Source organism: Piliocolobus tephrosceles, chromosome 6 (assembly GCF_002776525.5).
Source record: "Piliocolobus tephrosceles isolate RC106 chromosome 6, ASM277652v3, whole genome shotgun sequence".
Lineage (NCBI taxonomy): Eukaryota > Metazoa > Chordata > Mammalia > Primates > Cercopithecidae > Piliocolobus > Piliocolobus tephrosceles.
Window position 1 is genome coordinate 4,091,649 of NC_045439.1, and position 25,881 is coordinate 4,117,529.

General features: G+C 48.9%; 1 protein-coding gene across 2 annotated transcripts in view; it reads right to left on the reverse strand.

The window, feature by feature from the left end:
• Nucleotides 1–2,728: 2,728 nt before the first annotated feature.
• The window catches only part of TECPR2 (tectonin beta-propeller repeat containing 2), a 102,277-nt gene continuing 79,124 nt past the window's right edge, over nucleotides 2,729–25,881 (reverse strand). The window contains exons 12-17 of one of the 2 annotated variants that reach the window (XM_026455239.2): nucleotides 23,409–23,589; nucleotides 21,401–21,542; nucleotides 17,456–17,696; nucleotides 16,700–16,789; nucleotides 14,721–14,954; nucleotides 2,729–4,006 (exon numbers count right to left, since the gene is read on the reverse strand). In XM_026455239.2, coding sequence (XP_026311024.1) covers nucleotides 3,843–4,006; nucleotides 14,721–14,954; nucleotides 16,700–16,789; nucleotides 17,456–17,696; nucleotides 21,401–21,542; nucleotides 23,409–23,589 — 1,052 coding nt within the window. In that variant the 3' untranslated portion in view covers nucleotides 2,729–3,842. The remainder of the gene's footprint in view (nucleotides 4,007–14,720; nucleotides 14,955–16,699; nucleotides 16,790–17,455; nucleotides 17,697–21,400; nucleotides 21,543–23,408; nucleotides 23,590–25,881) is intronic. The other variant, XM_026455238.1, reaches the window with a different exon arrangement.

The window sequence follows — 25,881 nt, forward strand, 5'->3', positions numbered from 1 at the left end:
GTATACAGAATACATAAACAACTTTTTTTTTTTTTTTTTTTTTTTTTAAGACGGAGTCTGCTCTGTTGCACAGGCTGGAGTGCAGTGCCACATCTCAGCTCACTGCAAGCTCCACCTCCCGGGTTCACGCCATTCTCCTGCCTCAGCCTCCCGAGTAGCTGGGACTACAGGGGCCCGCCACCTCGCCCGGCTAGTTTTTTTTGTATTTTTAGTAGAGACAGGGTTTCACCATGTTAGCCAGGATGGTCTCGATCTCCTGACCTCATGATCTGCCAGCCTCGGCCTCCCAAAGTGCTAGGATTACAGGTGTGAGCCACCACGCCCGGCCAAGAACTCTTATATAGAACTCAACAGGCTGGGCATGGTGGCTCACACCTGTAATTCCAGCACTTTGGGAGACTGAGGTAGGCGAATCACAAGGTCAGGAGTTTGAGACCAGCCTGGCCAACATGGTGAAACCCCATCTCTACTAAAAATACAAAAATTAGCCAGGCATGGTGGCGCATGCCTGTAATTTCAGTTACTCAGGAGGCTGAGGCAGTAGTATCACTTGAACCCAGGAGGCAGAGGTTGCAGTGAGCCGCGATCACACCACAGCACTCCAGCCTGGGCGACAGAGCAAGACTCAATCTCAAAACAAACAAACAAACTCAGTAAAAGATAACACAATTTTAAAATGAGCAAAAGATTTGAGGCTGGGTGCAGTGGCACATGCCTGTAATCCAAGCACTTTGGGAGGCCGAGGTGGGCGGATCATCTGAGGCCAGGAGTTTGAGACCAGCCTGGCCAATATGGTGAAACCCTGCCTCTACTTAAAAAATATGAAAAAAAAAAAAATAGCCAGGCATGGAGGCACATGTCTGTAATCCCAGCTACTCAGGAGGCTGAGACAAGAGAATCGCTTGAACCCAGGAGGCAGAGATTACAGTGAGTGGAGATTGTGCCACTGCACTCCAGCCTGGGCGACAGAGTGAGACTCCATCTTTAAAAAAAAAAAAAAAAAAGCTGGGCACGGTGGCTCAAGCCTGTAATCCCAGCACTTTGGGAGGCCGAGACGGGCGGATCACGAGGTCAGGAGATCGAGACCATTCTGGCTAACACAGTGAAACCCCGTCTCTACTAAAAATACAAAAAAAAAAAAACTAGCCGGGCGAGGTGGCGGGTGCCTGTAGTCCCAGCTACTCGGGAGGCTGAGGCAGGAGAATGGCGTAAACCCGGGAGGCGGAGCTTGCAGTGAGCTGAGATCCGGCCACTGCACTCCAGTCCAGGCGACAGAGCGAAACCCCGCCTCAAAAAAAAAAAAAAAAAAAGAAAAATGAAAATAAAAATTGAATACATAGTTCTTGAAAGCAGATACACAAATAACCAATAAACACATGAAAAGAGGGATGTTCCATCTCATTAGTTATTAGGTCAGTGCAAATCAAACCACAATGAGATACCACTTTACAACTACTGCGATGGCTAGTATTAAAAAATTAGACATATGAGGCAGTTCCTGAGACCAGAAAAATAAAATACCAACAAAAAATTGCAAAGGCTGGGCGCAGTGGCTCACACTGGGTGTAATCCCAGCACTTTGAGAGGCCGGGGAGGGTGGATCACCTGAGGTCAGGAGTTTGAGACTAGCCTGACCAACATGGTGAAACTCCATCTCTACTAAAAATACAAAATCAGCTAGACATGGTGGTGCATGCCTGTAATCTCAGCTACTCAGGAGGCTGAGACAGGAGAATTGCTTGAACCCGGGAGGCAGAGATTGTAGTGAGCCAAGATTGCGCCATTGTACTCCAGACTGGGCAATAAGAGTGAAATTCTGTCTAAAAAAAAAAAAAAAATTGATGAGGATGGGAAAAACGAGAACTCTCATATCTTACTGGTGGAACACAAAATGGTGCAGCCACTGCGAATAACACTTTGACATCCTTAATTCAACACGGAATCGCCATATGACCTGAAATTCCACTTATAGACAGACACCCAACAGAACTGGGAACATACATCCTCCCTGAAGACTTGCACCCAAATGGTGACAGCAGCATTATTCACACTAGCCAATAAGTAGGAACAATCCAAATGTCCACCCACTGGTGAAATGATAAACCAATGTGGCCTATTCATACAACAGAGCTGTTATGTAGTTGTAAAAAGGAATTAAGAACTGATACATCTACAATGTGGATGAACTCTGAAACATGATACAAAGTGAAAGATGTCAGATAAAAAAGGCCATACAGTATATGATCCAATTTATATAAAATGTCTAGAATAGGCAAAGTCATAGAAATAGAAAGCAGATGAGTGGCCGCCATGGGCGGAGGGGCTGGTTCTGTGAGAACAGGAAGTGACTCTAATGGATAAGGGTGTTTTTTTTGGAGTGATGAAAACATTCTGGAATTGGATAGTGCTAACTGTTGCACACTCTGTGAATATGCTAAAAACCACTGAGCTGCATACTGTAGAAGGCTGAAATTTTATGCTATGTGGGTTGTAACTTAAAAGGAACAATATAAAGTAGTTAGAAGGAAAAAAAGGAACATATTAACAGTGGTGTGTCAAAGGAGTCCACCTGGGTGCAGGCAACCAGAGAATGTAAGGACAATCATGAAACTAATGACAAGCAGCTTGCTTTTCATAATCGCTGTACCCTAGCAGTGCTAAACACGGCCGTGATAAAGGCGCCTCTCTGCAGGGTGGACTGCTCCCTCTGTGCCGCTGAGTAGTCACTGTGCGCAGAGGGAAAACGGAGCGTGTGTTATAATTCATTATGTACAACCTCATGTTTGCACAGTGCTGTATCATTCACACGGTACTGTCAGAGACATTACCATCCCCACAACCCTGTGGAGGAGGAAGACCCACCACTGAGGACGAGAAGCCTCCCTGTGGCCATGACCGCTAGTGGTGGCCTCCACACAGCTCTGGAGCCGAATACTGATTTCAGCAAAGGGTCTCCCACCAACCACACTCCCCAGGGCTGGTGGACACGACTGGTGTCCTCATCCCTGAGGCCTCACCATGACCAAAATGTAGACAGTTAGGCACAAAGGCATTTACCCTACTCTTTACCTCTTTCCTGACTCCACTGAAGGTTTCTCTGCCCAACAAGGAACCATTCCTCCGCGCCTACGGCTGCCTCCACAACTGGCAACTTCACCGGTTTCCCAACAGAGTTACCAAATAGGGACTAGCAGGAGTCTGGGCAAATAAGTCTCAAAAAACCACAGCCCCCAGTTATAAACTTCAACAGAAATCTATTCAGCATGGGAACCAAGCCTGTGAGATCTTTTAGGGTAACTAGATGGTCCATTCAAATCAGACTTCTGCTTGTGAGCTGGGTGCTGGAGGTCAGGAGAACACAGACTGCGTTGGGATGCACTGTCAACTGAAACACCGCAGGAGCTGGCCAGCGGAGGGCCAAACAGGAAACGGAATTTCTTCAACAAACCAGGAGAGGCACTCAGCATTTTCTCCATGACAAGATTGACTTTTACTTTCTTCTTTATACTTCTGGGTACTGATTTATTATCATTATTATTATAAAATAGAGGTTCCAAAATATAGGCAGATTTAAAAAATAATATTCACTTAGTAAAAAGAAACAAAATATTGTTATTTTGAAGGAGAAAATACATGTGCTGACTCATAATCTGTAACCATCTGTTGTTCAGTTCTAAACTTCACAAATCCCGATTCCAGTTGTGATCTTGATGAATGTGTGTGTAGACCCTGGGGGCACGGTTCCCCGCATTTGCCGGGAGGCCTCTAGAGGCTGTGGGGATCTTTTTCCCAGTACCAGCACCCTCACAGTTTCTGTCTTACTGAGGAATGAGTTCCACCAGCTAACGTCTGCTTACCTGGACAGGTGGCTCAATCATTATCCAGGCTGGAAGCATGAGACTGGGATTGAGAGGCTGAGTCCCTACACGGAAGTAAACTCCACCCCTGGAATCACAGGCCCAGATGTGCTGATTTCCACATGCCAAGCTTGTCAATTTCACAGCTCCTGGAGACAAAGTACACACACTATAATTACTTTTGTACAATGACTAATCTTTCATCTAATCTATGAACTTTGATTTTCTACTTCAAAGAAAGCAATAAGGCTGCATTTGCAACTGAACTTGGACGCTGAGTCATCGGATCTGTCCTAGTCCATCCACGTTGGCTGTGTGGACTCACCTGGGCTTGAGAACGTTGTAACTCAAGAGAGTAATGATGGCCTCTGGCCACTCTGCCACCTGCCAGGTGCCACACGGCACCCCTTCCAGGCAACAGGCAAAGCAGTCAGGATGCTGTCAGCACAGAGCCCTGAACCACCAAGCCCTGGGATTAGTATCTCAATGTGGGTCCCATCGTCAGCTTCCTCAAAGATGTGACTAATGCCAGCGAATTCTGGATTTGGAGAGAGGGACCTCGTATTTACAGATAATCTTGATCTTGATTAGAATTAAACTGACTGGGCACAGTGGCACACACCTGTCATCTTAGCACTTTCAGAGGCCATGGTGGGTGGATCAGTTGAGCCCAGAAGTTCAAGACCAGCTTGGGCAGCATAGTGAGACCCTGTCTCTACAAAATACACAGAAATTAGTTGGGTATGGTGGCACACACCTGTAGTCCCAGCTACTTGGGAGGCTGAGATCGCTTGGGCCCAGTAAGTCGAGGCTGCAGAGAGCCATGATGGTGCCACTGCACTCCAGCCTGGGTGACAGAGTGAGGCCCCATCTCAAAAAAACAAAATTAAGTCTCCCAAAGAATCTTCATTTTTATTCATTTCTCACTGCTATTGAGACTGATTGCAAGAGGAAAGGAAATGGGAAGAGTTTTTTAAAAACAGAAATTACATTTGATAATAGTCTGGCTAAAAGAACAGTAGTCAACAGTTCCTGAGCAGCTGCTGTGGACAGGCTGTCAGTCAGGTCTTCACACACTCATCTCAAACCCACAACAGTGACACACGATGAGTGTCATCCCACTCCACCCATGAGACCATCGGGACTCAGCCAGAAAGAGATCTGCTGAGGGCCACAAGGCAGGAGGCGGCCAGGAGGCAAAGGAGGATCTAAGGCTTGGACCTGGGTCGGCCTGGGTCCTCTGCATCAGCAACCTCTGACCTTTGAGACTTTACCTACAGCGCAATGCACAGATCTTCAGGGTTAAGTCAAATTGTTTTTGTTTTTGTTTTTGTTTTTGTTTTTTGTTCGTTTTTTGTTTTGTTTGTTTCTGAGACAGAGTCTCGCTCTGTCATTCAGGCTGTTGTGCAGTGGTACAATTTTGGCTCACTGCAACCTCTGCCTCTGGGTTCAAGCGATTCTAGTGCCTCAGGCTCCTGAGTAGCTGGGATTACAGGCACGTGCCACCATGCCCAGCTAATTTTTGTATTTTTAGTAGAGATGGAGTTTCATCATGTTGGCCAGGCTGGTCTCGGACTCCTGACCTCAAGTGATGTGCCCACCTCAGCCTCTGAAAGTGCTGGGATTGGCTGGGCGTGGTGGCTCAAGCCTGTAATCCCAGCACTTTGGGAGGCCGAGACGGGCGGATCACAAGGTCAGGAGTTCGAGACCATCCTGGCTAACACAGTGAAACCCCATCTCTACTAAAAAATACAAAAAAAGCTAGCCGGGCGAGGTGGCTGGCGCCTGTAGTCCCAGCTACTCGGGAGGCTGAGGCAGGAGAATGGCGTGAACCCGGGAGGCGGAGCTTGCAGTGAGCTGAGATCCGGCCACTGCATTCCAGCCCGGGCAACAGAGCGAGACCCCGTCAAAAAAAAAAAAAAAGAAAAAGAAAGTGCTGGGATTACAGGTGTGAGCCACTGCGCCCAGCCCAATTGGTTTTAAACAACTAAGTCACCCTCAAAAGTTCCCTCAACTCCCTTCTAGCCAATGCCCTCTACCCTGAGGTAACTGCTGAACTGACTTCTTTTTTTTTTTTTGAGACAGAGTCTCGTTCTGTCGCCCAAGTTGGAGTGCAGTGGTGTGATCTTAGCTCACTGCAACCTCTGCCTCCCTGTTGCTCCTGGTTGTTTTTTTTTTTTGAGACAGAGTCTAGCTCTGTCACCCAGGCTGGAGTGCAATGGCGCAATCTCGGTTCACTGCAACCTCTGCCTCCCGGTTTCAAGTGATTCTCCTGCTTCAGCCTCCCAAGTAGCTGGGATTACAGGCGCCTGCCACCACGCCCAGCTAATTTTTGTATTTTTAGTAGAGACAGGGTTTTGCCATGTTGGCCAAGCTGGTCTTGAACTCCTGACCTCAGGTGATCTGGCCGCCTCGGCCTCTCAAAGTGCTGGGATTACAGGCGTGAGCCACTGCACATGGCCTGTTTCATTTTTAAAGAAACCGCCAGTTTCCCCAGTGGAGATCCTGTGCTCCATGGCCACAGCTGTGTCTGCGGGTTCTGGCCGCCCACGCCCCTGAACATTTTCCATGGCAGCCGTTCTAGGAGAGGTGAAGTTGTATCATGTCGTGGCTTTAATTTGTATTTTCTGCTAAGGAATGACGCTGGGAATCTTTTAATATGCTTATGGGCATCTGTATATCTTCTTTTGTGAAGTGCCTGTTCAAGTTTTTGCTCATTTTAAAATGAACTGTCTCTCGACTGCTGAGTTAGAGGAGTTCTCTGCACGTTGTAGGTACTGGTCTTTTGTCAGATACGTGCATTGTAAATGTAGTCTGTGGTTTGGTTTTTCATTTTCTTAATAGTGTTTTTGGATGACAATTTTTAAATTTTGATGGGTTATTCTGACCGGGGATTAAAAGGTGTGCAGCTCCATTAGCTGGTAGTGCTGCCGGAGGAGCGGCAGGTGGAGGACGCCCCACACTGGGTGCAGAATCGGGAGGTGCCGCCCTTGCACAGTTGTCACTGGTATCAGATGACAGCCCACGGAGCGTAGCAAAACACAGAGGCACGACTCTGCCATGTGAAAATCTCGTCATGTGTCTTCAGTTATAACATCAACTTAAAGCTATTCATTCACTGCTACACAAAAAATTATCATTATTCCTCTGTGCATTTTCTAAAGATGACAATTTCTCTATTCCAGAAATTAACTGTATTTTCTCCTTCCTTGATCTTGTACAGAATGTTATACCAGGGAGTTCAAACAGAACTCCCTGGAACTCTAACATTATATATGCAAAGATCTGTACCAGTCAAAATAAGGTACCTTCAGCAGTAACTCTAGAAATAGCTGAGAAACAAATGCTAATTAAAAAATACTTTTACGTTAGAGTCTTCAACCTGGCTCTGAGAGAAACTACAGGCAGCAGTGATCATGCTAACAGTCACATGTGACAAAAACACACCAGGCCAGCATATCAGAGTTGGCAGCAACAACGCTGCTCACAGAACACGGAGTTCACATTACACAGTCAACACCCTTTCAGAACACATAGAAAAGACTGCTAGATGATGTACTTCCAGCATATAAACCAGCTTATTCTGAATCGAAGAGATAGGTGAAAGATGACAAAGTGGAACTGAGGGCTTTCCTACAGATTTTTACCCCAGAGTGTCACCCAGGCCACCTGGATGAATGAGGTTTGTGAGCCTGTTCCAAGGAAGAGGCAGTCAGGATGTGGTGAACGCGGTGGCAGAGACCACAACCCTCCCCAAACACTCCATGGCTCCCTCACATTCCCTTAGAGTTAGGCAGGATCGCATGACCAGTTCTGGCAACAGGCTCTGAGCAGAAGCAACCGAATGGTGGAACTGCAGAGCAAAGCAGGCAGGATCAGGACACCACCACCTGGAGGACCACTGCCCTAGAAGAGGACAGATGCAGGGCCGGCTTCGTGGAAGTGGGGGCCACGGTTCACTGTGTGAAGTCGCTGATATCTGGGGCTTGCTGCCGAAGCACAGCCCAGCCTGGCTGACGCAAACACACTGACATTTTCCTGCCTGTCCCTGTTGTGTCCTTATTTTTTTCTCTTGTTTTTAAAAAATGCTTTAATTACTTTATTCAACAAAGTAGACATTTTCCCTTTAGGATTATTTCTTAAACATATTATTTTAAAACAAAAAGTGGCATTTATTTAATGTTTTACTATTTATAAAATACTTTTCTGTATAAATTACTGCATAATATAATCCTGTTTGTTACCTAACAGCATAAACTGGCACTGAATAGTTCTTCATTAAATGCTGTGACCTGATAAATTAAATTACAAATTTCATTAGTTTGCTAAACAATCCAACGCCTGACATAATGCATATTTATGTGTACTGGGAAATGAAATGTTATAAGCATCTTAAATATCTGCTAAGTGATGCAAATTTTCTTCCAAACACTAGGATTATAATAAATCACTACAAAATTCCATATTCAACCGCTACAACATGGTTCAGCAACCAACCATTTAATTTAACAATTCCTTTAATTTAATCCTATAGCAGAAATTGCTCTGGTAATTTGTATAGGGGCAGAAAGAAGAGGGATGCTGTATCTTAAAAAAAAAAAAATTGAGGCCAGGTGCGGTGGCTCACGCCTGTAATCCCAGCACTTTGGGAGGCCAAGGTGGGTGGATCACCAGGTCAGGAGATCAAGATCATCCTGGCTAACACGGTGAAACCCCGTATCTACTAAAAATACAAAAAAATTGGCTGGGTGTGGTGGTGGGCACCTGTAGTCCCAGCTACTCGGGAGGCTGAGGCAGGAGAATGGCGTGAACCTGGGAGGCGGAGCTTGCAGTGAGCGGAGATCATGTCACCGCACTCCGGCCTGGGCGACAGAGCGAGACTCCGTCTCAAAAAAAAAAAGAAAAAAAAAATTAAAGGCAGAAATCACGTTCATTATTTGATACTTCACTAAAGTCATCCTCACCCTTGAAATTAAAATTTAATTTTTTTTTTTTTGACACAGTCTCGCTCTGTCACCCAGGCTAGAGTGTAGTGGTGTGATCCTGGCTCACTGCAATTTCTGCCTCCCAGGCTCAAGGGATTCTTGTGCCTCAGGCTCCCAAGTAGCTGGGATTACAGACGCCCAACACACCTGGCTAATTTTTGTATTGTTAGCAGAGACGGGTTTCACCATGTTGGCCAGGCTCGAATTCCCAACCTCAGGTGATCCGCCTGCCTTGGCTTCCCAAAGTGCTGAGATTATAAGCAGGAGCCACTGTACCTGGCCTTGTTTTTAATTATTATTATGATGATGATGATGATTTTGAGACAGTCTCATTCTGTCGCCCAGGCTGGAGTGCAGTGGCGCCATCTTGGCTTAGCAGTGGCATAATCCTGACTCACTGGAGCCTCCGCCTCTTGGGTTCAAGCGATTCTCGTGCCTCAGCCTCCGGAGTAGCTGGGACTACAGTGCCCACCACCACACCCAGCTAATTTTTGTATTTTAAGTAGAGACAGGGTTTTGCTATGTTGGCCAGGCTGGTCTCAAACTCCTGGCCTCAAGTGATCCTCCTGCCTTGACCTCTCAAAGTGCTAGGATTACAAGTGTGAGCCACCACACCCATCCTGAAATGGAAATTTCTGCTTGCCATTTAGAGAAGACTGATGATGGTCCAGACCCAACAATGAGTGAGTGCTGCCCAAGGCCAACACTGTCCCTGAGGGAGCACAGGTCATGCTGTCCAAGCCTGCTTGCTACTACTCATACAACCAGGAAGACACTTGTAAAGAAAATACCAGGGTTGAAGGGAGAACACATGTAAATGTATCTCTGACAAGCTTTTTTTGGTTTTTTTTTTTTGAGACTGAGTCTCACTCTGTTCCCAGGCTGGAGTGCAATGGCATGATCTTGGCTCACTGCAACCTCCATCTCCTGGGTTCAAGTGATTCTCTGGCCTCAGCCTCCTGAGTAACTGGGACTACAGGCTTATGCCACCACGCCCAGCTAATTTTTGTATTTTTAGTAGAGACGGGGTTTCACCATGTTGGCCAGGATAGTCTTGATCTCTTGACCTCGTGATCCACTCACTTAAATATGTAATTACTAAAAGGTCTCTTGGGTGGGGCGCAGTGGCTCACACCTGTAATCCCAGCACTTTGGGAGGCTGAGGAAGGCGGATCAGTTGAGGTCAGGAGTTCGAGACCAGCCTGGTCAACATGGTGAAACCCCGTCTCTACTAAAAATACAAACATTAGCTGGGCATGGCTGTGCATGCCCGTAATCCCAGCTACTCGGGAGGCCGAGGCAGGAGAATCGCTTGAATCCAGGAGGCGGAGGTCTCTGTGAGCCAAGACTGTGTCACTGCACTCCAGCCTGGGCAACAGAGTAAGACTCTGTCTCAAACAAACAAACACAGAAACAAACCTACTTGCTTTTCCTGCAGGACACAGACCATACCTGAAGAGAGCCCAATAACTGAATACCTGGTGCCCCTGGCCTGATGCTCACTGCCCCTACCCTGGCATAGTAAAGGCTGGGGAGGTGGCTGTTCCTTCTAGGGGAGAAACCCAGATTCAGTGAGATTGAGTCTCAAGAATGACAGGGAAGCCAGGCGTGGTAGTTCATGCCTGTAATCCCAGCACTTTGGGAGGCCGAGGCCAGCAGATCACGAGGTCAGGAGATCGAGACCATGGCTAACACGGTGAAACCCCGTCTCTACTAAAAATAGAAAAAATTAACCGGGCGTGGTGGCGGGCGTCCGTAGTCCCAGTTACTTGGGAGGCTGAGGCAGGAGAATGGCGTGAACCTGGGAGGTGGAGCTTGCAGTGAGATGAGATCATGCCACTGCACTCCAGCCTGGGTGACAGAGCGAGACTCTGTCTCAAAAAAAGAAAAAAAACAAACAAAAAACAAAAGTGAGAGGGAAACAGGAACAAGTCCACCCTGAGTCCAAGATGGCCTCGGGCCCTCCAGTGTTCAGCAGATATTCACTGAGGGGATGGGTGTGTGAGCAGAGGAATGGCCCGGGGGTCCCAGTCGCCTGCTCACCTCCCTTGCCCCAACGCAAAGCTGCCAACCCTGGACTTGCTGCATTCTCTCAGGATGTGTAGGAAACAGGAAAGGAGTCTTAATCTGACATTTCAAGATCAAACAGATAACTCAGATAAATAAACAAAATCTAAAGCTCAGGGCAGGATAAGGACTAAGCAAGGTGGTGCTTTAATAAGAGATGCTGGATTTGCCCTCCCTGTGGCACAAACTGGGGCAACACAAGCAAAAGCCCCACCACCAGCAGCTAACAAAGGCTGGAGAGCACCCCCAAGGAAGATGTGTCACAGCCTTCGGATGACCACACCGCCCGGAGATGGCCCACACTTAGACAGGATGCCCCGTGCATCCTCTGGGCGGTTGGGCTTGGGGGTTGCTGCTCCCATTAGAAAGGAGAGGAAACCAAGCCTGGGCATGGTGGCTCACACTTGTAATCCCAGCACACTGGGAGGACGAGGCAGGTGGATCACTTGAGGTCAGGAGTTCAAGTAGCCTGGCCAACATGGTGAAACCCCACCTCTACCCAAAATACAAAAGTTAGCAGGGGCTGTGCGCAGTGGCTCACGACTGTAATCCCAGCACTTCGGGAGGCGGAGGCAGGCCTATCACCTGAGGTCAGGAGTTCAGGACCAGACTGGCCAATATGGTGAAACCCTGTCTCTACTAAAAATACAAAAAATTAGCCAGGTGCGGTGGTGGGTGCCTGTAATATCAGCTACTCAGGAGGCTGAGACAGGGAGAATTGCTTGAACTTGGGAGGGAGAGGCTGCAGAGAGCCGAGATTGTGCCACTGTACTCCAGCTTGGGTGACAGAGCAAAATTCTGCCTCAAAAAAATAAAATAAAACAAAATAATTAGCTGGGCATGGCGGCACATGCCTGTGGTCCCAGCTACTTGGGAGGCTGCGGTGGGAGGACTGCTTAAGCCTGGGAAGGCAGAGGTTGCAGTGAGTAAAGATTGTGCCACTGCACTCCACCCTGGGTGACAGAGTAAGACCCCATCTGGAAAAAAAAGAAAGAAAGAAGAGCAAACTGCGCTTCGAGGTAACAGCAGCTTGCTCAGAGTCCCAGAGCGTGCCTGAGGCCCAGTTGTCCTGCCTCTGCCATGAATTCCCACACCTCTGCCTGTGACTTCCTTGCACCCACTGCATGTCTGATCCATTTCAGGCTCAGCTGTATACTTACATTAATTTGCTAATGATTTTGCGGGAAGAACACAGGGGCTCAGTGAAAACCTGCCCATCCACAGCGACCAGGACCCCCAGGCCATCCCTCTACTCACACACCCATCCCCTCAATGAATATCTGCTGAACACCAGAGGGCCCGAGGCCATCTTGGAGTCAGGATGGACTTGTTCCTGTTTCCCTTGCACAACTGAGACTCAATCCCCCTCAAGCCAGTTTCTCCCCTAGAGAAACCGCCCAGTGAAGCCCAAATACACACCTTAGAGACCTGTACCACTTTGGCCAGCTAGCCAGTGCTGGGAGGACTGGATCGAGCCAGGAGGGAGGCACGAGCTGTGCTGGAGGTGGGAGGCCCAGGCAGGGCTGACTCCAGCAGCACAGAACCTGGCACGACGCCCGTTCACTCTCAACCCCACCATGGTGCGGCAGCCTTCCTGGAGGGGCTGGGAAGGGGACGTGCAAGGGAAACAGTTCTGCTTCTCACGCAAACGGTGCAGGTGAACATGGCCTCCCACAGTGCTCAAGATTCAGGAGCAGGGAGAATACACATCATGCCCTGGACTTTTTACCCCCAGAGGGAACTAGTGGCATTTTCCAGTTAGTCTGGGTAGGAGCTGCTGGAGAAAGGCTCAGGACCAGTACAGTCTCTGAACAAATGAAAGGCTTCCCAGGACAGGCGACAGGTCAGCCAGCACCAATGTTCAGGCCACTCTCAGCCTCAGCCTTGTCTGATCAGTCACTGTCACTGATGCGGAGAGTGGGGTGTTCTCAAAAAGCTAGATGGCGACTGGTGGGTCCAAAAGGCAGGTGGGAAGGCCCAAAGAACAAAGAACAAAAACTGCCCTGGACAAACCTTCAATTCCCAAGCCTTGGGACAGAACTTGCTTCTTCAGTTGAGTTAGTGTTCAGGGGCCTTTTCAGGCAAAAGAATAGGTGATGTCTACTCAGCACCCTGCAGGAGCCCCCAGGGCTGAGCACGCCAACCACCACCAGGCTGCCTAGGACAATGCTTGCTTTACATAATGGCAAAAGGCTCTCCTTGTCAGCTGGTAGCATACAGACTGCAAGGCAGCCAGGGGCTTGGGGAGAAGGGGGACAAGCCCTTCTCTTCTTGCTTTCTTTTTTTTTTTTTTCTTTTGAGACAGAGTCTTGCTCTGTCACCCAGGCTGGAGTGCAATGGCATGGATCTCAGCTCACTGCAACCTCTGCCTCTGCCTACCAAGTTCAAATGATTCTCATGCCTCAGCCTCCCAAGTAGCTGGAATTACAGGCGTGTGTCACCACACCCAGGTAATTTTTGTATTTTTAGTAGAGATGGGGTTTCACCATGTTGGCCAGGCTGGTCTTGAACTCCTGACCTCAGGTGATCCACCTGCCTTGGCTTCCCAAAGTGCTGGGGTTATAGGCATTAGCCACCGTGCTCAGCCCTCTTCTTGCTTTCTTTCTCCCCCTCCTTTTTTTTTTTGGTGAGTCCATGTGGTCGAGTTCTCAAACATTAAATGCTTATACAATTCAAATCTACCACATAACCAAATGCTGGTTGTAAGTTAAAAAGCTGGGAAGCCTCGCAGCCAGGAAGTTCCTAAGTCAGTTCTGCGGCCAGCGCAGGGCTCACTCGGGCCCTGGGGGCCATCTACACAACTCCAGCTGCAGGCAAACCACACCTACGCGTCCTGATCCACCAAGAATCTACTCAGAGAGAAACCTAATGTGGGCTTGTGTTATCAGTTCTTGGAACATGAATGAATTATTTACAAATAGCAGCACTACATTTCTTTCTTCTTCTTTTTTTGAAACAGAGTCTCGTTCTGTTGCCTAGGCTGGAGTGCAATGGCATGATCTTGGCTTACTGCAACCCCCACTTCCGGGGTTCAAGCAATTCTCCTGCCTCAGCCTCCTGAGTAGGGACTATAGGAGTGCGCTGCCATGCCTAGCTAATATATATATATATATTTTTTTTGCATTTTTAGTAGAGACGGGGTGTCACCATGTTGGCCAGGCTGGTCTCGAACTCTTGACCTCAGGTGATCCACCCACCTCAGCCTCCCAAAGTGCTGGGATGACAAGTGTGAGCCACTGCTCCTAGGCTACAAACAGCACTACATTTCTTAGCCTACTCTGTGGCTTTTGAGAGGCGATTCAGAGAAAAGCAGGAGCTAATGGGTGCAGGTCCTCCTGGATCTGGCTGAGCTGAAGGAGAGGTGGCACCTGTGTGCTAAGCCACTCTCCTCTGCCAGTACTGTCCTGAGGGGATGGACAAACATGGCACTGATCCTGTTGTAGGAACACCCATCTTTTTAGCTTTTAAGGTCATAAAGCTATGTTCCATATTCAGACAGACTGACAGGCAGCTGCATCACCACTATCCTTCAAGCTGCTCTCAGTGAGTGGCCCCTTGATCTGAGGACGTGTGCCCGCCTCAGGTTCTGACAGCCCTGCAAACTCTAAGGGGCAGGGGAAGGGACAAAGCCCAGAGCCGGTCTAGTCTGGAAGAGTGGCCAACTGAGCTCCTGAAATCCAGCAACTTAAAAATATCCTCTCAGAACTCTCACGAGTTGAACACAGGCCGGGAAGTTTTGTCCGACATCACGCTGTGTTGCGGTTTTAGGGCAGTCAGGGCACCGGCAGGCGTACTCATGAGGCGGCCATACCTAGCTGGGAGAGGTCCAGCCTGGTCCAGTGCATGCCCGTGGGGCAGCTCTTGGAGAGCGTCCTGATGAAGACCTGGCCGAGGCTGTCCAGCGCCCACAGCGCATCCTGGCAGGCGGCGTAGGCGCGCATCTCGGCATCGGGAGGCAGCTGCACCGTGGAGGGCCGCGACTGTGCACTCTGGGCGCTGACGCTGCAGAGGTCCTTGCTGCTCTGGCACAGCCACAAGAAGCTTCCTGCAGAAAGGGGTCACGTTTGTCATCAAGGTGCTGCCTGCACCGAGCTGCCTGCCCTAAGTGCACAAGGCAGCCTTTGCCTTTCGGCAGACTCCGGCCACCTGGTCGCGGAGGCCGGCTCACTCACCCGCCCATTCCCACGCGGGCAGGAGTGGTGTAGCACTTTAAGGTAGAAGGCAGAGGGAAACACCACGACTAACAAGAAACACGCCTGAGATGTTGGAAAGAAATGGAAAGAAGGCAAGGCTTAGGAGATTTTATGACAGCCATAATGTTGGCTTAGTGGCTTTGACTTCCCAGTTTTCATGGGCTGGGAAGTTTTTCACTGAACAAAGGCACCAGAGCATTTTTAATAGAGAAAGTTAATTTTACCAAGAGGAGAAGACTATCAACTCAGTGCCCTGGAGGGAGGGAGGGTAAGCAGTTCCTCGGAAGGATGGTGCCATGGCGCTCTCCCAGGCCTTCTGGGGATGGGGCCGGGGGGTGGGCCAGCTGCTGGAGAAGGCTTAGGAAACTGGAAAAGTTTCTATTCCCATCCTTGCCTCAAAATCACATCCTTTCATTCCCTCCAGCATTTAAAAAAAGTCCTTTAGGTTTAACAGATTCTGTTTAAAATGCAAATAATCCTTAGGGCAGTTAAAACCTTGGTCACAGTACATTATCTGAAGTATTATCTACAACTTGTGGCCACATATGTTTTGGAATTCAAACTTTTTCTGAATTTTTGAAAACCTAAGCTAATGGGTATGCTAGAGGTTTACAAAACAACCCCAGAGGGGCCAGGCGCTCCCGGTGAAGCACGGCAACATCTCTGCAACATGGATACTGCCACAGCCAACAGATCAACCAAGGCTGGAGGCAGCTATGTGAGATCTGGTCAGGTTTTGCTGCCAAATTAATTTATACCAAACTTAATAAATAACTTATTGTTTTCAGAGATTTCTGGGTTCCAGAACTGTGGTCCCAACAATCTGGTGAGTAAGAAGTTATTGTACTGACCCAGTCACCCGCATCCTAGTGGGACTGATGGTTTCAACTAAGCAAACGATTCCCTCTTCACCACAGATTTCACAGCATCTTCACGTTTCATCCTCATGCAATCCTGGGAGGAGGTCCGGCTACTTCCCAGAGAGGTCACCTGACTGCCTGGGTTCCCAGCTAACTGGGTGGGAGAACTGCCTCTCCTGGCTGCAGATGCCAGCTCCCTCACCCTCTGGTGTTCTGGCTCCCTCACAAACCCCGTACTCTGTAGGGACACTGAGTTCTGCCCAGAATGAAGCTGGCAGGAGCACCCCCCTGCAGGGCAGGTCTGCCTAATGGGGTGCAAATGTGGGACTTAGGTTATCCAGAGGCTGTGAATAAGATGGAAGGAAGTTGCTGGGAGGTGACAGAAGGATTCTCAAGGGGAGATGGGAAGGTGCCCAAAGAAGCTGTGGCCCCTGCCATGGCACTAGAAGTCACCAGCTGCCAGCCCTGGTGGCTGCACTGTGTGAGCCCCTCCTTCAGAAGGACGTTTTCCCTCATCTTCATCACACTCAGTCCCTCTCAGAGGCTCTCCTGGTCAGGCCTATCCCACTTCAGGGCCCTCCGCTCAGCTAACAAGGGCTGCTGGCCTCTGTCACCCTCGTGTGGCCGGTCTCTGAGGCGTGCCCATCACCAACAAGGCCACAGTCGGACCATGGTTTGAACCCTTCCAATGGCCAAGCCGTGCTCGAGATTTTTCAGGGAGGCTAAGACTGACTCACCTTCCTTCGTGGGAGCCACAGAGGCCAACACAAAGGCCCATTTTGTAGCAGAAGCTGTCCCGCGGGGAACAACGTGATTCCAGTAGGTGCCTGGAAAGAGTAAACAGGAAGAATGTGTTGAAGAAAGAAACTTCAGATCTTAGTTCTAGATGACATCTGGCCTTCAAATCCTTTCTCCAGATAATTCTAGAGTGTCCCTAAATTAAGCAACATGAGCAATCACAGCCTGCCATTCATTTCCCTCTGAATACTGCCAGGCAGAGCCACATCCAGCCCAGGGTCATGGAGGCCATGCAGCAGGGAGAGGGCTGGAGAAAAGCAAGGGGTTCACTCATAGAAACGAACCCCAGGATGTGCGGACTGGCATCTATATTCCCAGACCTGGCCAGAGCCTTGCATTTCCAACAGCGGCGATCACTTTGCCTCCAGGAAATGGACCATTCTCTCTCACTCGGTTTGGGTGGACCTTTTCATTTAAAATGTGAAATTGTTAACATAAAAACGACCTCCATTTGCTTTTCTTATGTCATAAAAGGTTTCCCCACTATCCAGACACAGGGATACAAGTTTTAGGAATGACAGATTTTTTGAAAAGAAGAGAAACTGATCACAAAGCAGAGTGCCTTCACTAGACGCTTCATACCGCTGGCACTAAATTATGTTTCCAAGTTGAGATCTTAAAGCTTTTATTTAAATGTTGGCTTTGAAGTGCGGCTGCCTATAAAGGCAGTGTGAAAATTACAGCAATTCACCCACCTATGAGACTTCCCTTAGCGACGTGGAATTCATTCTTGCCTGAGGAGATCCAGACGCCACTGTTATTGACCCCGAGAAGGCTTGGCTGGCACTGAAGCTGCTGGGACCAAAACGCCATGCGCAGTTTATCTGCCACCTTTTCTACAGGGGCTTGGGCAGCTGTGGCCACCGAGTGAGTAGCATGGATTATCGTCTGAAATAAGCTGCACTGGTCAAACACTACATAGTCCGTGATGCTCACCTGGAAGGAGGAGACAAACAAAAGCCCTGCTGTCAGAGCAGTTACAAGTGTAGACTCTCCACCTTCAGGGAAGGTTCTAGCCCAGGTCCACACTGCTGCATTTCTAGTAACAAGATGACCATCCAAACACAAATGTGCACATGTGCGCTGTGAAAGGACCAAAAAAACGTGGCAGGATGCCATCAAACTGCTGACTCTAACTCCAGCTCCTTTGTAGGGTTGGATTTAAAGGTATGGAAGAATATCTTCACATTTTACACACATGGATCTGTTACAAGCATGTATTACTTTTGTGATTAAGTATCACCCCCTTACACCCCTTGTAAGAAGACTTTCATTCTAATCAGAGTGAAAAAGAAGAATTTTGTCATCTTTTCTGAGACAGTCTTGCTCTGGCATCCAGGCTGGAGTGCAGTGGTACAATCATACTCAGCCCTGACTTCCAGGATCAAGCAATCCTCCTGTCTCAGCCTCCCAAACACAGGCGAATGCCACCACATGTAGCCAATTTTTAAATTTTTTGTAGAGACAGGTCTCCCTATGTTGCCCAGGCTGGTCTTGAACTTCTCAGCTCCAGCGATCTCCCTGCCTTGGCCTCCCAAAGTGTTGGGATTACCAGCATGAACCACTACGCCCGGCTTTAATTTTGCTTTTAAATCAGGTATTTCCAATGGACAACAGCATACGGTACTTAGAAACAGAATATGCATTTAAAAACGTATCACAAGTAGAGTGATGAACTATTTTTTTTTTTTTTTTTTTTTTTGAGACATAGTCTTACTCTGCCACCCAGGTTGGACGGAGTTCAGTGGCACAATTTTGGCTCATTGCAACCTCCACCTCCTGGGTTCAGATTCTCCTGCCTCGGCCTTCCGAGTAGCTGGGACTACAGGTGCACGCCACTACACCCAGCTAATTTTTTATATTTTTAGTAAAGATGGGGTTTCGCCATGTTGGCCAGGCTGGTCTCGAACTCCTCAGGTGATCCGCCCACCTCAGCCTCCCAAAGTGCTGGGATTACAGGTATGAGCCACCATGCAAGGCTGTGATGAACTAATTTATGATCTGAATTGGGACTATAATAATTACTGCAGGGCAACAGCATCAACTAGGACCGTCCTGGGTACCTGGACTCTAACCCTAGCTCAGAAGGGTAGCTTGCTTCTATAACATTCCTGAAAAGCATTCATATACCACAGACATTTCTCCAACCAGCCCTCCCTGCAGGAAGCTCCTCTCTTCTCGAGCAGCCTGATGTAAGGCAAGTTCTTTATGAGTGAAAATCTGATTCTCCATCATGTTCACTCGCGTTTCTGCCCTGCTGGGTTTGATTACATAGAACATCACTGGCATAAATGCCCTACTCCTGGTCGGGCACAGTGGCTCACGCCTGCAATCCCAGCACTTTGGGAGGCTGAGGCGGGCGGATCACCTGAGGTCAGGAGTTCCAGACCAGCCTGTCAACATGGTGAAACCCTGTCTCTACAAAAATACATATATGTATATTTGTACATGTATTTGTATATATATGGTTACAAGTACACAACATGTATTTTAAAATCATTTGCATAACTATCAAATATTACCTAGTATATAAAATTAGATACATCTGTATACAATGAACATATTATATACAATACATATTTCATCAAAGAGCAAACAATCCATTTTTCTACATTCTCATCTGAAAGAGACCTCAGAGCAATCAATGCAAGACAAGCCATCAACAAAGCAAGTCTGAGGTGACAATAAAACATAAAACAATGGGACAAGATACTTAAGAAACCTCAAATATTGGCCGGGCGCAGTGGTTCACACCTATAATCCCAGCACTTTGGGAGGCTGAGGCAGGCAGATCACAAGGTCAAGAGATTGAGACCAACCTGGCCAACATGGTGATACCCTGTCTCTACTAAAAATACACAAATTAGCTGGGTGTGGTGGTGGGTGCCTGTAATCCCAGCTACTCGGGAGGCCGAGGCAGGAGAATCGCTTGAACCCGGGAGGTGGAGGTTGCAGTGAGTTGAGATTACGCCATTGCACTCCAGCTTGGGTGACAGAGCAAGGCTCTGTCTCAAAGAAAAAAAAAAGAAACATCAAATATTTCATGACCATGGACTATCAGTGCAATCTTACCTACCACAGTGGCAGGCTGCGGGAGCAACGCTAACACTCAACTATACCAAAGATGGAGAAAGTAGACACTCCTTTGAAAATCCATGCTAGGGCCGAGGGTGGTGGTTCATGCCTGTAATCCCAGTGCTTTGGGAGGTCAAGGTGGGAGGATTGTTTGAGCCAAGGAGTTCGAGACCAGCCTGGGTAACAGCAAGACCTTGTCTCTACCAAAATAATTAGCCGGGCATGGTGGCATGTGCCTGTGGTCCCAGCTACTTGGGAGGCTGAGGTGGGTCATGATCCCGCCACCACACTCCAGCGTGGGCAAGAGTGCGACCCTGCCCCAGAAAAAAAGAAAAGAAAAAGAAAAGAGAAATTCATTCTAGGCACTCTTGCTGGGACCTAATCACACAAAGTGAGCTTGATTACACCCTCATCCTGTTTCTTCTTTTTTTGAGACGGAGTCTCGCTCTGTCGCCCAGGCTGGAGTGCAGTGGCCGGATCTCAGCTCACTGCAAGCTCCGCCTCCCGGGTTCACGCCATTCTCCTGCCTCAGCCTCCCGAGTAGCTGGGACTACAGGCACCCGCCACCTCACCCGGATAGTTTTTTGTATTTTTTTAGTAGAGACGGGGTTTCACCGTGTTCTCCAGGATGGTCTCGATCTCCTGACCTTGTGATCCGCTCACCTCGGCCTCCCAAAGTGCTGGGATTACAGGCGTGAGCCACCGCGCCCGGCCAAGATCATTATTTACACAAAGAGTTTTGCAAATTATTTCCTATGATGAAAAGTCCTTGATGTTTCTAATGTACTCAAACCAAGCAAAGTCGAATCCATCAAATAGAAAAAGTGAATACTATTGATTGGGAGTGGTGGCTCCACCTGTAATCCCAGCACACTGGGAGGCAGAGCAGGTGGATTTCTCTCTCTCTCTCTCTCTCTCTCTCTTTTTTTTTTGACAGGGTCTAGCTCTGTTGCCCAGGTTGGAGTGTGGTGGTGTGATCTTGGCTGAAACCTTTGTCTCCTGGGCTCAAACCATTCTCCCACCTCAGCCTCCCAAGTACTTGGGACCAACGGCGTGTGCCACCATGCCCAACTAATTTTTGTATTTTTGGTAGAGACAGGGTTTCACCATGTTGCCCAGGCTGGCTTTGAACTCCTGGAATCGAGTGATCTGCCTGCCTTGGCCTCTCAAATTGCTGAGATTACAGGTGTGAGCCACTGTGCCCAGTCTGGGTGGATTTCTTGAGCTCAGGAGTTTGAGACCAGTCTGGGCAACATGCCAAAACCCTGTCTCTACAAAAAACTAGCCGGGCATGGTGGCACATGCCTGTTGTCCCAGCTACCTGGGAGGCTGAGGTGGGAGAATCACCTGAGCCCAGGAAGTCAAGACTGCAGTGAGCCGTGACTGCACCACTGGACTTCCGCCTGGGTGACGGAAGGAGATCCTGTTTCAAAACAAACAAAAAACAAACAAAAAGTGGACATTTTAAATTTAATCTAGTATCTTTAAGGAAAAGAGAGAGGTAAGAAAAGGGAGCAGAAAAGGTCAGGGCGACCTCAGCACGCGGCCCAGAGTTGAACACCTACTTGCCACCAGTGGTCATCATCTCCTTGGGGTGTCTTGGAAACAATGCCCGTTCTGAACCACAGGTTCCCATGGATGTCCAGGGCCCAGAGAGTCTGCTGATCCCCGAGCGTTATGCAGACGGGTTCTAAAGCTTGCCTTTCGCTGAAAATGAGGAGGAGAACAGGAGGGTCAGCACCCACAGGCAGAGTGCCCAGCGTGTCTGGACTGCGGACATCCAGGCTCTCCCAGCAGGCATGGCTGGGAGAAGAGATGTGACCCTGGAGTGGATCATCAAGTACCAGGGAAGTAAGTTTAAGTCTCAGTTAAATTACTGTGCAAGATACACGGTTCAAGTGGGTGGCAGCTTTTGAAAGACACACTGATGACCCAGAATGGCCGGGAACACTCTTCAGAGAGAAAACAACCTAAGAAAAAAGTGAGTAGGCACAAAAGGAATCCAAGGCCCCTGAGCACCTTCATCTCTCCACTCCCTCCCTCACCAAGGGAGTGACTGTAAACTCCCCCGATGTGCCAGGCTATTCTGTGCAGCTGGGCCTAGGCAGACACTGCCCTCTCTGCTGGAGACGCCCTCCCCCTCCTTCCATGTAGGGAAGTCCATCGGCTTCAAGGCTTAGCTGTGGGTCCACTCTGCATGCTGCCTTCCTAACCTCTGCATGGAGTTCATGGTTCCCTCAGCGCTGCACGCTCCTGTTTAGGGCCATCTGTGCTAATGGGTGTCCATTCATGCACGGGGCCCCCCATGAGACCTGCAACTGGTGAGAGCGGGGCCAGTCTCAGCCCTCTTGGCACACCCAGCCCCTAGCACCATTCTGGCTTTTCGTTGTTGTTGTTGTAGCTTTTTGTTGTTTGTGTGCTTTTTGTTTTTTGAGATGGAGTCTTGCTCTGTTGCCCAGGCTGGAATGCAATGGGGCGATCTCGGCTCTCTGCAACCCCCGCCTCCCGGGTTCAAGTGATTCTCCTGCCTCAGCCTCCTGAGTAGCTGGGATTACAGGGACATGTCATCATGCCTGGCTAATTTTTGTATTTTTAACAGAAACGGGGTTTCACTATGTTGGTCAGGCTGATCTCGAACTCCTGACCTTGTGTTCTACCTGCCTTGGCCTCCCAAAGTGCTGGGATTACAGGCGTGAGCCACCACACCTGGACCATTCTGGTTCTTAATAGGTATTCACTGAAAGTTTATTGGTTTGCTAAATTCAAACCAAGAATCTCCTAATCTAGTTTTTTGAAGGATTATTAATACTTCCATATTAGTAAAATGATCTGATGGCAGTTCTATAACTAACATCTTGAATGGTAAAAAAAAAAAAATAGCTTAATAAATTACAGTTCAGAGATTGGGCCAGGTGCAGTGGCTTATGTCTGTAATCCCAGCACTTCGGGAGGTCGAGGCAGGAGAATTGCTTGAGCCCAAGAGTTCGAGATGAGTCTGGGCAACATGATGAAAACCCAAAACTCGTCTCTACAAAAAATACAAAAATTAGCTGGGCATAGTGGCACGTGCCTGTAGTCCCAGCTACTCAGGAGGCTGAGGCAGGAGGATCACTGGAGGTCGAGGCTGCAGTGAGCCGTGATCGTGGCACTGCACCCCAGCCTGGGTGACAGAGTGAGAACCTGTATCCAAAAAAAAAAAAAAAGTCACAGTTCAGAGATCAACTTCAATTGATTAGCATGAAAATACAGAAAAATATTTGGACCTGAGCCGTCACAGACACTAAACAGGAACTACCTGACGGTGGGCAATTCTCAGTAAGGCTGTCATGACAGACTCATGACGCTATGATGCTCAGGGCTGCACAGAGGGCAGCCGCATTTTAAAAAATTGAGCTCTGACTCAACATCCAGTTTGCTGGTCAGAATTAGGCAGAGATTCAAGCTTAGCCTATAGCTATGGAGGCTGCGGGTACTGCCTCCCAGGAACAGCCTTGTGGTGCCTTGTGGTGTCAAGTGGACAAGAACGAAGGGTAGGACAACACGACGTGAAAGGAGTCTCCGGCCCACCAGTACCTGACGATGTCACACTTCCACTGCTCGCCTTCTGGACAGAAGCTGCTCACACCCTCCCGGTACAGGAGGGCCCTCTGCTCTGTCAGCGCCCACACCACATTGTTCCGGGCTGTGATCTGGGACAGCGGGTAGGGACAGTCCACCTTTACGGCTCTGGCACAAGGGCGATCCACGCTCAGACCTGCCAGGAAGATGGGAAGAAGCCCTGAAGACACACAGTCAGAACTCCACACCTCATTTTGACTTGGTCATTGGCTTATTTTTCCTTTTTCGGTATTTTGCTATGTTCTTTCATGGTGAGTGCTTTAAAAAAAATTTAGTTAATTAATTAAAAATATAGACGGGCCCTCTCTATGTTGCCCAGGCTGATCTCAAACTCCTGGGCTCAAGAGGTCCTCCCACCTCAGCCTCCCAAAGTGCTGGGATTGCAGGCAGGAGCTGCCCTGTCTGGCTGCTTTTTCGTTGTCAAGTTTAGTCAACATAAAGTGGTTAAATTCTGCCTAAATGTAACATCTATCTGAAGGCAGTTTTAGACACTCTTTGAAAATTGAACAATTCAGAATGATCTGGTGTCCCAATGTAGCTTAAGAAGTTCTAACAGAAGAACACAAAAGCCAAGAGCAGGAGAGTGGCCAGATGGAGGCCCTGGGGTTGCAGGGCAGAGCAGCTCTTCCAGGCAGAGGGCTGCAGAGCTGCTGGAGTCAGCAGGGACCTGAGGCCTGCAGCCATCTCTGCAGAGTTCCAGCACAGCGGCTCCCCTCCGCTCTGACTGGGTGCGAGGTTCCACTAAGAAAACGAAACCCCAAACTTCCCAGATGAAATCTGAGGTCTGTTAACCTACAAGGCAGTGGCAGGCCAAACTCAGGGTCCCTGGCTCCCTGTCCAGGGCTCTTCCCTTGCCTCCTTGTGGCCTGTCAATAAAGTATGTCTAAATGAGCTCAAAGGCTATTCCCAGGGGAGCAGACAGACCAACTGTCGCCTACAAGCCTATATTCCTTGACCTTAGGCCTGCAATTAGGTCTCAGTACTCAAACATGCTCTGTGACTAATCACAGACGCACCTATGGTATTGCAGGCCTTGGGTGATATCTCCTTCCACTAAACTAGGTGGGAATCACCTGCAGGACTTCTTACAGACACATTCCCGTGCAGTCCCCTCCTGGACCTAACCCGACAGGTCTGGGTGCGGCCGGCTCATGTGAAACCACTGTCCTGGTGATTCCTCTGGCACCACTGGTTAAGAGGTCACTCGCTCCTCACCCCCAGGCTAGAAGCACCTTCTGTCTCCCCCATGACCAAAGCTCAAATGTTCTGGCAGCTTAGATGTGCATGTGCCTTGCCAGAGCTACTTTCATTTCAAGAAAGACACAGGAACTAGGCTGGAGAGATCTGGGCCAGCATATGGCCTATGAAGCCAGCAGGGCTGCGCACCCGGGCTGGAGGTCCTTACACACCTAGGAGAGAGCCAGCTGTGCAAGGGCTTCAACCTGAAGACTCATCCCTAGCTGACGACTCACAGCAGGGATTAAAACATGCTCCTGAGGCCGGGCGTGGTGGCTCACACCTGTAATGCCAGCACTTTGGGAGGCCAAGGAGGGCAGATCACAAGGTCAGGGGTTCGAGACCAGACTGGCCAACATAGTGAAACCCCGCCTCTACTAAAAATACAAAAATGAGCCGGGTATGGTGGCACATGCCCGTAGTCCCAGCTACTTGAGAGGCTGAGGTAGAAGAATCGCTTGAACCCAGGAGGTGGAGGTTGCAGGGAGCTGAAATTGTGCCACTACACTCCAGCCTGGGCGACACAGCAAGACTCCAACTCAAAACAACAACATTCTCCTGGAATCAGCAATAGTCAACGCCTGGAAGACTGATCTTTACATAAATCCGACATGGCCTCTGGACAACCGATGATAACTCCTGCCCCATGGTTCTTCCAGATACTGATAAATCACACTGCTGGTGGAAGATCCTCCCCCATTCTGCTGACAGTAAACACTGACTGTCATTACAGCTTATTTTTAATAGGCAAGTCCCACGGTGCCCTTCCACCAGCTAAAAACTTCCCTGAGGGCAGCTTCCTGTGACTTGCTGAACTGCTATTTTTGTTTTGTTTTGTTTTGAGATGGAGTCTTGCTCTGTCACCAGGCTGCACTGCAGTGGCGTGATCTCAGCTCACTGCAAGCTCCGCCTCCTGGGTTCAAGTGATTCCTGTGCCTCAGCCTCCCAAGTAGCTGGGACTACAGGCACGTGCCACCATGCCCAGCTAATTTTTTTTTTTTTTTTTAGTAGAGATGGAGTTTTGCCATGTTGGCCAGGCTGGTCTTGAACTCCTGACCTCAGGTGATTTGCTCGTCTTGGCCTCCCAAAGTGTTGGGATTACAGGTATGAGCCACCACACCCGGCCTGAACTGCTATTTAGAGCAAATTATGGCCTGGTGTGGTGGCTCATGCCTGTAATCTCAGCACTTTG